General features: G+C 44.9%; 1 protein-coding gene across 8 annotated transcripts in view; it reads left to right on the top strand.

Moving 5' to 3' along the window:
* asxl1 (ASXL transcriptional regulator 1) overlaps positions 1-12765 on the top strand; it is a 124352-nt gene that overhangs the window by 78478 nt on the left and 33109 nt on the right. For all 8 annotated transcript variants that reach the window (XM_063041312.1, XM_063041310.1, XM_063041309.1 and 5 more), the window contains one exon: positions 9407-9524. In XM_063041312.1, the coding sequence (XP_062897382.1) occupies positions 9407-9524 (118 nt within the window). The remainder of the gene's footprint in view (positions 1-9406; positions 9525-12765) is intronic.

The raw sequence follows: 12765 nt of genomic DNA, 5'->3' as shown, positions 1-12765 counted from the left end.
GTAGAAAATATTGGAACTGGGCATGGCAGTGGATTTGGAAATCATGATCTTGATTGGTGGAGCATACGAGGGGCTGAACGGTTGTTCTCCTGTTTTGTTGTGTTCTGGCAGGGAGAAACCTAGCAAAAACATTAAGTCATAAGTACATTTGAGGTGGTAAATAGTGATAACATTATGTCTACTCGTGTTCATTTCAAAGGAAGAGGCTGTAAAAAGATTGAAAGAATTGCCATGCAATGAGAAGCTGGTTACTGAACCAATGCACTAATGACAATTTTGTTTTCCAAAACTCAAATCAATAACACAAATGTAAAGAATCAGCAACAAAGCTCTTGGAATGACGAATTGAGGGGTAGCAAAAGCAAACATCTAAATGGCTAGTTCCTGTGAATGTAGAAAGAGTAGAAATGGGAATAGAGGCTATTTTTGTCTGTGCCTGAAAGATCATTAAATAAGTATTTGCCTACCTGTTACCTTTTGTAGCAGATTCAGATTTATTTATATTCATAGATGCAACACAGAGTAGTTCCCTCCAGGTCTTCAAGCCACGCTGCCCCAGCATCCTCCGGCAACACTGATTTAACCTGAACCTAATCATGGGACGATTTACGATGATAAATTAACTGACCTGGTATGTCTTTCCACTGGGAGGAAACTGGAGCACCCAGAGAAAACCCATACCTATCTGACCCTGGCCCAGGCAGTTGTCCCCAGAAGCTTCAAGATCGCCACCATTGTGCTACTGCCGAAGCATTCCACTGCCACGGGCCTGAATGACTTCCGTCCAGTTGCATTCACCCCCATCATTGCAAAGTGCTTTGAGAGACTGGTTCTATCACATCTGAAATCCTGCTTGCCCACTACCCTGGATCCCCATCAATTTGTTTATCGCACCAACAGGCCAACAGAGGACGCCAGCTCCATGGCACTTCACTCTGCCCTGACCCACCTGGACAGCCCCAACTCTTACATCAGAATGCTGCTCATTGACTTTAGTTCAGTGTTCAGTACTGTGATCTCCTACAAGCTGATTGCCAAACTTCACCAGCTTGGTATCAGCTCATCCCTCTGCAATTGGACCTTGGACTTTCTGACTAACAGACCCCAATCAGTTAAGTTAGACTACCTCTTCTCCTCCACTCTCACCCTGAACACCGGTGTGCCTCAAGGCTGTGTGCTGAACCTTCTTCTGTACTCCCTTTTCACCTATGACTGCGTTCCTATACATGGTTCTAACTGAATAATCAAGTTCGCAGACGACACCATGGTGGTTGGCCTGATCAGAGGGGATGACGAGACGGCCTACAGGGACGAGGTCCAGCACCTGGCCACGTGGTGTGCTGACAGCAACCTAACCCTTAACACCCAGAAGACCAAGGAGATCATTGTGGACTTCAGGCATGCTAGGAGCCACAGTCACATCCCCATCTACGTCAACGGAGCTGTAGTGGAGCGTGTATCAAGCTTCAAATTCCTTAGTGTCCACATTTCCCAGGATCTCACCTGGTCCCTGAACAACTCCATCCTGATCAAAAAGGTGCAACAGCGCCTTTATGTCCTGTGGAGCATCAAGAAAGCTCACCTCTATCCCAGGATACTGACAGACCTTTACCGCTGTACCACTGAGAGCATACTCACCAACTGCATCTCAGTGTGGTATGGAAATTGTCCTGTATCGGACTGCAAAGCACTCCAGCGTGTGGTGAAAACTGCCCAGTGGATTATTGGCACCCAATTGCCCACCATTGAGAACATCTACCATAAACACTGCCTGGGCAGGGCGAAAAGCATTATCAAGGGTGCATCTCACCCTAACCATGGACCTTTTACTCTCCTGTCATCCGGTAGGCGCCACGGGAGCCTCCGCTTCCGTACCAGCAGGCACAGGAAGAGCTTCTTCCCTGAGGCTGTGACCCTGCTGAACCTCACATCACAGCGCTAAGCAGTGTTGCACCCATATTGTACTGTCTCAGTACTTTTATATTTGTGTGCTATAGCACTTTTTATTCGCAGTTATTTTGTAAATAACGCTAATCTTTGCATTTCTGGTCAAATGCTAACTGCGTTTCATTGGCTTTGTATCTGTACTCAGTACAATGACAATAAAGTTGAATCTAATCTAACCTAAAATACCTTCCACAGGGAGGGCGGATGCTGTAATTGGGTTAGACATTGGCCAGGTAGTGGTAGTAGAGGGTTGCCTCTCTGGCTGGAGGCCTGTGACTAGTGGTGTGGCACAGGGATCAGCGCTGGGTCCCTTGTTGCTTGTCATCTATTTCAATGATCTGGATGATAACATAGTTAACTAGATCAGCAGATTTGCAGATGACACCCAAGTGCAAGATTGTAGCTATGACATCACTCAACTAGCTGGCATAGGTCGCTCCTGCATATGCTCTAATCCCCATCTCAGATTTTACCAGCAATGGTGGTATCATCAGCAAATCTATAGATGGCATTTGAGCTATACCTAACCACATAATCACAGGTATAGAGAAAATACAGCATGTTCCCCTTAAACTTCTCATCTTTCACCCTTAACCCCTGACCTCTGGTTGTAGTCCCACCCAACCTCAGTGGAAAAAGGCTGCTTGCATTTACCCTATCTATACCCCTCATAATTTTGTATTCCTATATCAAATCTCATCTCGGTCTTCTACATTCTAAAGAATACAGTCCAACCTATTCAATCTTTCCTTATAACTCAGGTGTTCCAGACCCGGCAACATCCTTATAAATTTTCTCTGTACTTCTTCAACCTTGTTTCAACGTTTAAGGGAAGTTTGGATAGGTACATTGGATAGTAGGGATATGAAGTGCTATGGTCCTTGTGAAGGTGAATGGGAGTAACCAGTTTAAGTGGTTTTGGCTAGATGGGTCAAACAGCCTGTTTCTGTGCTGTACTTCTCTATGATGTTGGAATTGATCCCAATCTCTGAGCTGTAATAGTGTCACACTAGCTGCTACACCATCGTGACTCTCCATCTACATTGAAATATAAAGTGAAATGCATTGTTTGCGTTAACAACCTGAGGATGTGCTGTGGGTGGGTATCCACAAGTGTTGCCACACATTGCCAACATAGAATGCGCGGCAGAACACAAAACAGAACATTTCAAGTGATCCCACAACCACAATGAAGCAACCCTGTTCCTCACTCCCACACGCCCCCACACAGAAACAGTCCTCCAAGACCACCTTTGGCCTTCAACCTCCAGTGACCTTGGAAGTTAAAGGCCTGATGTCTTCAATTCCACATGGGCTCACAGTTCCACATGGTGCTCTCAGAGATTTGCAGACTCGGTGCTGTGGCCATCAAACCTTGACCTTTGGACCTCAACTTCTGGACATTTAGGCTTCAACCTGGACTTCTGGGCGCACAGAGATTTACAGACTCAGTGCCCTGGCCATCAAAGCTTGATCTTTGGACCTCAAATTCTGGACTTCAATCTGGACCTTTCGGCTTCAAACTGGACTTCTGATCTAATTATATGTCTCAAATTTCAGTATCCATCCAAGACTTGCTGATGGCGACTTACCACAGACCTCCACTACTTCTGTATCTGCTGATATAAGACCATAAGACAAAGGAGCAGAAGTCGACCATTCGGCCCATCATGTCTACTCCGCCATTTTATCATGAGCTGATCCATTCTCCCATTTAGTCCCACTCCCCCGCCTTCTCACCATAACATTTGATGCCCTGGCTACTCAGATACCTTTCACTCTCTGCCTTAAATAGACCCAATGACTTGGCCTCCACTGCTGCCCGTGGCATCAAATTCCATAGACTCACCACCCTCTGACTAGAAAAATTTCTTCGCATCTTTGTTCTGAATGGGCGCCCTTCAATCTTTAAGTCCTGCCCTCTCGTACTAGACTCCCCCATCATGGGAAACAACTTTGCCACATTCATAGGAAGAGGTGCAGTTGACATTTCAGGCCGAGACCCTTCGTCAGGACTAACTGAAGGAAGAGTGAGTAAGGGATTTGAAAGCTGGAGGGGGAGGGGGAGATCCAAAATGATAGGAGAAGACAGGAGGGGGAGGGATAGAGCCGAGAGCTGGACAGGTGAAAGGCAAAAGGGGATACGAGAGGATCATGGGACAGGAGGTCCAGGAAGAAAGACGGGGGGGAGGAACCCAGAGGATGGGCAAGAGGTATATTCAGAGGGACAGAGGGAGAAAAAAGAGAGTGAGAGAAAGAATGTGTGCATAAAAATGAGTAACAGATGGGGTACGAGGGGGAGGTGGGGCCTTAGCGGAAGTTAGAGAAGTCGATGTTCATGCCATCAGGTTGGAGGCTACCCAGACGGAATATTAGGTGTTGTTCCTCCAACCTGAGTGTGGCTTCATCTTTACAGTAGAGGAGGCCGTGGACAGACATGTCAGAATGGGAATGGGATGTGGAATTAAAATGTGTGGCCACTGGGAGATGCTGCTTTCTCTGGCGGACAGAGCGTAGATGTTCAGCAAAGCAGTCTCCCAGTCTGCGTCGGGTCTCGCCAATATATAAATGACCACATCGGGAGCACCGGACGCAGTATATCACCCCAGTCGACTCACAGGTGAAGTGTTGCCTCACCTGGAAGGACTGTTTGGGGCCCTGAATGGCGGTAAGGGAGGAAGTGTAAGGGCATGTGTAGCACTTGTTCCGCTTACACGGATAAGTGCCATGAGGGAGATCAGTGGGGAGGGATGGGGGGGACAAATGGACAAGGGAGTTGTGTAGGGAGTGATCCCTGTGGAATGCGGGGGGGGGGTTGGGGAGGAAAAGATGTGCTTAGTGGTGGGATCCCGTTGGAGGTGGCGGAAGTTACGGAGAATAATATGTTGGACCCGGAGGCTGGTGGGGTGGTAGGTGAGGACCAGGGGAATCCTATTCCTAGTGGGGTGGCGGGAGGATGGAGTGAGAGCAGATGTACGTGAAATGGGGGAGATGCGTTTAAGAGCAGAGTTGATAGTGGAGGAAGGGAAGCCCCTTTCTTTAAAAAAGGAAGACATCTCCCTCCTCCTAGAATGAAAAGCCTCATCCTGAGAGCAGATGCGGCGGAGACGGAGGAATTGCGAGAAGGGGATGGTGTTTTTGCAAGAGACAGGGTGAGAAGAGGAATAGTCCAGATAGCTGTGAGAGTCAGTAGGCTTATAGTAGACATCAGTGGATAAGCTGTCTCCAGAGACAGAGACAGAAAGATCTAGAAAGGGGAGGGAGGTGTCGGAAATGGACCAGGTAAACTTGAGGGCAGGGTGAAAGTTGGAGGCAAAGTTAATAAAGTCAACGAGTTCTGCATGCGTGCAGGAAGCAGCGTCAATGCAGTCGTCGATGTAGTGAAGGAAAAGTGGGGGACAGATACCAGAATAGGCACGGAACATAGATTGTTCCACAAAGCCAACAAAAAGGCAGGCATAGCTAGGACCCATACGGGTGCCCATAGCTACACCTTTAGTTTGGAGGAAGTGGGAGGAGCCAAAGGAGAAATTATTAAGAGTAAGGACTAATTCCGTTAGACGGAGCAGAGTGGTGGTAGAGGGGAACTGATTAGGTCTGGAATCCAAAAAGAAGCGTAGAGCTTTGAGACCTTCCTGATGGGGGATGGAAGTATATAAGGACTGGACATCCATGGTGAAAATAAAGCGGTGGGGGCTAGGGAACTTAAAATCATCGAAAAGTTTAAGAGCGTGAGAAGTGTCACGAACATAGGTCGGAAGGGATTGAACAAGGGGTGATAAAACCGTGTCGAGGTATGCAGAAATGAGTTCGGTGGGGCAGGAGCAAGCTGAGACAATAGGTCTGCCAGGACAGGCAGGTTTGTGGATCTTGGGTAGGACGTAGAAACGGGAAGTGCGGGGTGTGGGAACTATAAGGTTGGTAGCAGTGGATGGGAGATCCCCTGAGTGGATAAAGTCGGTGATGGTGTGGGAGACAATGGCCTGGTGCTCCTTAGTGGGGTCACGATCGAGGGGTAAATAAGAGGAGGTATCCGCGAGTTGTCGCTGTGCCTCGGCAAGGTAGAGGTCAGTACGCCAGACTACAACAGCACCCTCCTTATCGGCGGGTTTAATAATAAGGTTAGGATTAGTGCGGAGGGAGTGGAGAGCAGAGCGTTCCGAAGGAGTGAGGTTGGAATGGGGACAAGGTGCGGTGAAGTCGAGACGGTTGATGTCCCGTTGGCAGTTAGCAATAAAGAGATCCAGAGCAAGCAGAAGACCAGAGTGGGGTGTCCATGAAGAAGAGGAGGGTTGAAGACAGGAGAAGGGGTCATCGGTGGGGGTGGAAGAGTCCTTGCCGAAGAAGTAGGCTCGGAGACGGAGACGGCGGAAGAAAAGTTCCGCATCATGGCGAACACGGAACTCGCTGAGGCTCTGGAGTCCGTAGATGTAGGATCTTGCGATCTTTGCCTAACATGACAAATTCAAAAAAAACGGCAATTGCAGGTGTGAATCCGACAGAGGATGAAATAACGGTAGGACCATTACAGACGGCGAAGAAGTGTCCCGATGGTGTGGAAGGGTCTGGGATAGGGACACCAAGTACCTCCTCATGGCGGAGAGAGTCGCCTTCAGAGCTTGATGGGAGAAGCGGCGAGAGGCAGAGTCAATAAAATGTGAGTACCTGGGATCCTCAGAAGGTCCAAATTGAGAGGCTTGGAAACGAATCCTAAAGCCAACTGGAGTAAGTTGGCGACGGAGGCACATTCCAAGAAAGGATATATGGCTGTGATAGCGAGTCTGAGTCAAAGTGTGGTCGAAAAGTTGAAGAGCCGAAGAAATTACAGATGGGGAGCAGTGAGAGATGGTTTCACTGAACTCCCGTCGAAGAGAGGATCTAAACTTCTTTGGTGTAAGCATCACCGGAAGAGGCTTCGCAGTAGTGAATTTAAACGCAAACAACAGGAATTCTGCAGATGCTGTCTAAACTTCTTCGGTGTAAGCATCACCGGAAGAGGCTTCGCAGTAGTGAATTTAAATCTGCAGAATTCCTGTTGTTTGCCACATTCACTCTGTCCATGCCTTTCAACATTCGAAATGTTTCTATGAGGTCTCCCCTCGTTCTTCTAAACTCCAAGGAATACAGTCCAAGAGCGAACAAATGTTCCTCATATGTTAACCCTCTCATTCCCGGAATCATTCTAGTGAATCTTCTCTGTACCCTCTGCAATGTCAGCACATCCTTTCTTAAATAAGGAGCCCAAAACTGCCCACAGTACTCCAAGTGAGGTCTCACCAGTGCCTTATGGAGCCTCAACATCACATCCCTGCTCCTATACTCTATTCCTCTAGAATTGAATGCCAACATTGCATTCACCACCGACTCAACCTGGAGATAAACCTTAAGGGTATCCTGTACGAGGACTCGCAAGTCCTGTTGCATCTCAGAACTTTGAATTCTCTCCCCATTTAAATAATAGTCTGCCGTTTATTTCTTCTGCCAAAGTGCAGAACCATACACTTTCCAACATTGTATTTCATTTGCCACTTCTTTGCCCATTCTTCCAATCTATCCAAGTCTCTCTGCAGACTCTCTGTTTCCTCAGCACTACCCACCCCTCCACCTATCTTCGTATCGTCAGCAAACTTAGCCACAAAGCTATCTATTCCATAATCTAAATCGTTGATGTACAATGTAAAAAGGAGCGGTCCCAACACAGACCCTGTGGAACACCACTGGTAACTGGCAGCCAACCAGAATAGGATCCTGCCAATCAGCCAACGCTCTATCCACATATGTAACTTTCCTGTAGTTCCATAGGCTCTTATTAAGTAGCCTCATGTGTGGCACCTTGTTAAAGGCCTTCTGAAAATCCAAATATACAACATCCACAGCATCTCCCTTGTCTAGCCTACTTGTAATTTCCTCAAAAAATTGTAATAGGTTTGTCAGGCAGGATTTTCCTTTAAGGAATCCATGCTCAGTTCTGCCTATCTTGTCATATGCCTCCAGGTACTCTGTAACCTCATCCTTGACAATCGACTCCAACAACTTCATTGTACTTTGATTTTCTGCTATTGGAAGGCTTACTGAATACTATCAAATGTTTCCTCCATCTTTAATTCTGTAGTAAAATAGGTACTTATCTCCCACAAGAACTTTACATTTAAAGCAGATGATGTGAGTTTCTAAGTTAAAGTAGAAACTTGCTCAACTCTCTTGTGGCAAAATGCTGAATTTTTGGGGGGCTTTTACACTACTATTGATATATAAGTATATATTGGTGCAACTTTTCTATTAAACCAAACTGTGTTGTGGAAGATTAAAGCTCTGTATGTCTTGGTATTGGATTGACAGAACTGCTATCATTTTCTAAGATCCTTGCCAATTGCTTTTTCATATATTGGTACCAGGGGAGCAAGTGCTGCCGGGAACAAGAATGAATCTAGAGAGAAAAAATATACTTTGAAGCACAAACAGATATTTGAAAACAGTGATTCATTGTGGGAAATGTCCAATTTGCTTGCCATCCTGAGCCATATCAGTGTACGAAAGAGCTTTATAGGTTTAGTGTTCCATTGACTTGTATGGGTGATGCTGGAATGTTTATGCTCCTGTTTGATGGAACTGGTTGTTCCCAGAAAAAAAGCAAACCTTTGATAGTTGTTATTCCCACAAATTTTATTCAGAGTAGCAAACACAGGATCTAACTGCAGATGGTGCATGTGTTTTGATGTCCACTTTGCAAATTGTGAGTTGAATATACCCTCCATTACAATGGAAAGGTAATACTTTTTCTTTGCTGTGATAGCGGAGTCAAGGGATATGGGGAGAAGGCAGGAACAGGGTACTGATTGTGGATGATCAGCCATGATCACTGTGAATGGTGGTGCTGGCTCGAAGGGCCGAATGGCCTACTCCTGCACCTATTGTCTATATGGGAGCTTGATACATTTTCATACTTTAAGACAGGACTTTGGATCTAGAATAAAAAATGCCTGGTTAATATAATTTTAGCGTTTGTGCTGCTGTTAATTTCAACAGTGATTTTGATTTTAGATAATTGTATAATCCTTGATGTAGTTGCTGTTCTGCCTGAAACTGGATTTGAAGCTCAGAGCTTGCTCCATTGATCTGAGGTCAAATTTGATGTAGCTATTGATGATAAAAGTGTAGTTTAAATAAACCAAGGAGGTGTAATATAAGTGTTCCATCTTGATTTCTGGCTTCTTTGCATTCTCTTTGTTAATAAATCTTGTCCTCATTCTCAAGTTCAGAGTATGTGCGTGTGTTATTCTGATTGACAATTGGATTTAGATTGCAAATTGTATGTTTCTATAAGATATCAGTGTTTTTTTATTCAAAGTGACATTTTAATTGCTAAACACTTTGGAATATTCCAAGATTGTGAAATGTAGGATATATGTAACAGAGTTCCTTTGCTTTATCTAAATATGTGTATTATCACATGCAATAGCCTGTGAAGCAACAACCAAAAAAGAAGATTGGAGTTCCGGTAATGATGAGTAAATCCATTCCAAGAGTTGTACTGACACCATTGAAAGTTAATGGAGAACATGTGGAATCTGCTTCAGGTAAGATGTTCATAATGTATGCAATTGTTTGCTCTCAAGAATCACTGGGTCTACATCGATTTTGAATTGTTCCCCCCTTTTGAGGGTCGATACTGTTCAGTTTATCGTGATAACTTGCCTCTTCGTTGAATTGTCCCCACAACCTATGGACTCACTCTCAAGAACTCTTCATCTCACATTCTCGATATTTATTCTTATTTCATTTTTCTGTATTTGCTCAGTTTGTTGACTTGCATATTGGCTGGATATTTTTGCCCTGCTAGGTGTGGTCTTTCATTGATTCTGTTATGGTTCTTGAATTTGCTGAGTATGCGCACAAGAAAATGAATCTTGAGGTTATGTGTGGTGACACATATGTACTTGGATAAATTTACTTTGAACTTTTTAAAAATTGATTACACATTCCAATGTTCACCATGGGAAGACAACAGCTGGGAATTCTAGGTAATAAATTGCATTCACAATTTTTCTAATGCCATTCCTTTCAGTGATTCCTCAATAGTCGTGCACTGGTAATTTGTGTTCACGTAATAAGAATCTGAATAATATTGACTCTGCTTGCCCAGAAAACAGTGTTCTTGTTCCTTAAAACATTTATTGGTGTTGAAATATATTTATTTTAAAGCTCCAGATTTTTTCCCCAATAGGAAATCCAGCTTTATCTCCCAGATTGCTAATTAATATTTTTTTGTCATCTGTTGCATTTTTGTTACTCGTATTGCTCCAGCCACTGTTAAATAACTCCTGGAAAAAGCCAGTAGGTTTTGTTAAAGTGAAATCATTCACGGAATATTAATGTGGTTGGCAGGTCCACACTAGCTGTCTGGAAGTTGGTGGTATGCTAGTAATTCCAACTGCATTAATTGTTTGCGACTAAGCTGTTCGCTAGGATAGTCGAGAGACAACTATTTTAAAACAGGACTGGAATCAGTATTGAATAAACTAAAGTTTTTTCAAGGACTGACTGATGCTTTAGCATCTTCACGGTTTCCTTTATTGATTTGAGTATATTTCCATTCACACTGCCTTGGTGTAATTTGAACACAACTTCAATAGTATTCTGGACTAATGCAGTGGTGTTACACTACCCAATATGATGAGGTATGGAGATTTATGATGACTAAAAAATGACCAAACTTACGGTATGGCAGCATTTTTTAATACAAAGTCACATATTATTGACCCTGTCAGACCAAGATAGCATGTCCAACTCAAACTTTGTAGGAAGAAACAATGCAAGTCATGCTATCGTGCCAGCAAGAACCTGAAGTTTACATAGAACATAGAATAGTACAGCACAGTACAGGCCCTTTGGCCCACATTGTTGTTCCAACCCTCAAACCCTGCTTCCCATATAACCCCACACCTTAAATTCCTCCATATACCTGTGTAATAGTCTCTTAAATTTCACTAGTGTATCTGCCTCCACCACTGACTCAGGCATTGTATTCCAGGCACCAACCACTCTCTGAGTAAAAAAAAAAACCTTCCTCTAATATCCCCCTTGAACTTCCCACCCCTTACCTTAAAGCCATGTCCCCTTGTATTGAGCAGTGGTGCCCTGGGGAAGAGGTGCTGGCTATCCACTCTATCTATTCCTCGTAATATCTTGTATACCTCTATCATGTCTCCTCTCATCCTCCTTCTCTCCAAAGAGTAAAGCCCCACCTCCCTTAATCTCTGATCATAATGCATACTCTCTAAACCAGGCAGCATCCTGGTAAATCTCCTCTGTACCCTTTCCAATGCCTCCACATCCTTCCTATAGTGAGGTGACCAGAACTGGACACAGTACTCCAAGTGTGGCCTAACCAGAGTTTTATAGAGCTGCATCACTACCTCGCGACGCTTAAACTCTATCCCTGGACTTATGAAAGCTAACACCCCATAAGCTTTCTTAACTACCCTATCCCGTGTGAGGCAACTTTCAGGGATCTGTGGACATGTACCCCCAGATCCCTCTGCTCCTCCACACTACCAAGTATCCTGCCATTTACTTTGTACTCTGCCATGGAGTTTATCCTTCCAAAGTGTACCACCTTACACTTCTCCGGGTTGAACTCCATCTGCCACTTCTCAGCCCGCTTCTGCATCCTATCAATGTCTCTCTGCAATCTTCGACAATCCTCTACACTATCTACAACACCACCAACCTTTGTGTTGTCTGCAAACTTGCCTTCTACCCCCACATCCAGGTGGTTAATAAAAATCATGAAAAGAACAGGTTGCAGAACTGATCCTTGTGGGACACCACTCGACACAACCCTCCAATCTGAATGTACTCCCTCCACCACAACCCTCTGCTTTCTGCAGGCAAGCCAATTCTGAATCCACCTGGCCAAACTTTCCTGGATCCCATGCCTTCTGACTTTCTGAATAAGTCTACAGTGTGGAACCTGTCAAATGCCTTACTAAAATCCATATAGATCACATCCACTGCACTACCCTCATCTGTATGCCTGGTCACCTCCTCAAAGAACTCTATCAGGCTTGTTAGATCTGCCCTTCATAAAGCTATGCTGACTGTCCCTGATCAGACCATGATTCTCTAAATGCCCATAGATCCTATCTCTAAGAATCTTTTCCAACAGCTTTCCCACCACAGACGTAAGGCTCACTGGTCTATAATCACCCGGACTATCCCTGCTACCAGTCAACCTCGATGCTTTGCAATTCACCTACTGGAGCAACAGGTCAACGGCAGATGCCATCTCTCTGGCCCTACATTCCTCCTTAGAACACCTGAAGAATAAAGACGCATACGTAAGGCTCCTTTTCATTGGCGACAGCTCTGCCTTTTATACCATCATTCCAAATAAACTTGATTCCTAAGCTCCAGAACCTGGGCCTTAGCACTCAGATCTGCAGCTGGATCTTCAACTTCCTCACAGACACGACCCAGGCTGTAAAAAATAGGGGACGAGTTCTCCTCTACAATCACTCTGAGCACCGGTGCCCCACAAGGCTGTGTACTCAGCCCCCTGCTGTACTCACTGTACACCCATGATTGTGTAGCCAAGTTTCCATCAAACTCAGTATATGTTTGCTGATGACACAACAATTGTAGGCCGTATCTCGGGTAATGATGAGTTTGAGTACAGAGAGGAAATTAAGAAACTGGTGGCATGGTGCGAAGACAATAACCTATCCCTCAAAGTCAGCAAGACGAAGGAATTGGTTGTTGACTTCAGAAGGAGTAGCGGACCGCACGACCCAATTTATATCAGTGGTGCACAAGTGG

Source organism: Mobula hypostoma, chromosome 2, assembly GCF_963921235.1.
Source record: "Mobula hypostoma chromosome 2, sMobHyp1.1, whole genome shotgun sequence".
NCBI lineage: Eukaryota > Metazoa > Chordata > Chondrichthyes > Myliobatiformes > Myliobatidae > Mobula > Mobula hypostoma.
The sequence above is the reverse complement of the archived record's forward strand: the minus strand, read 5'-3'. Positions and strand labels throughout refer to the sequence as shown.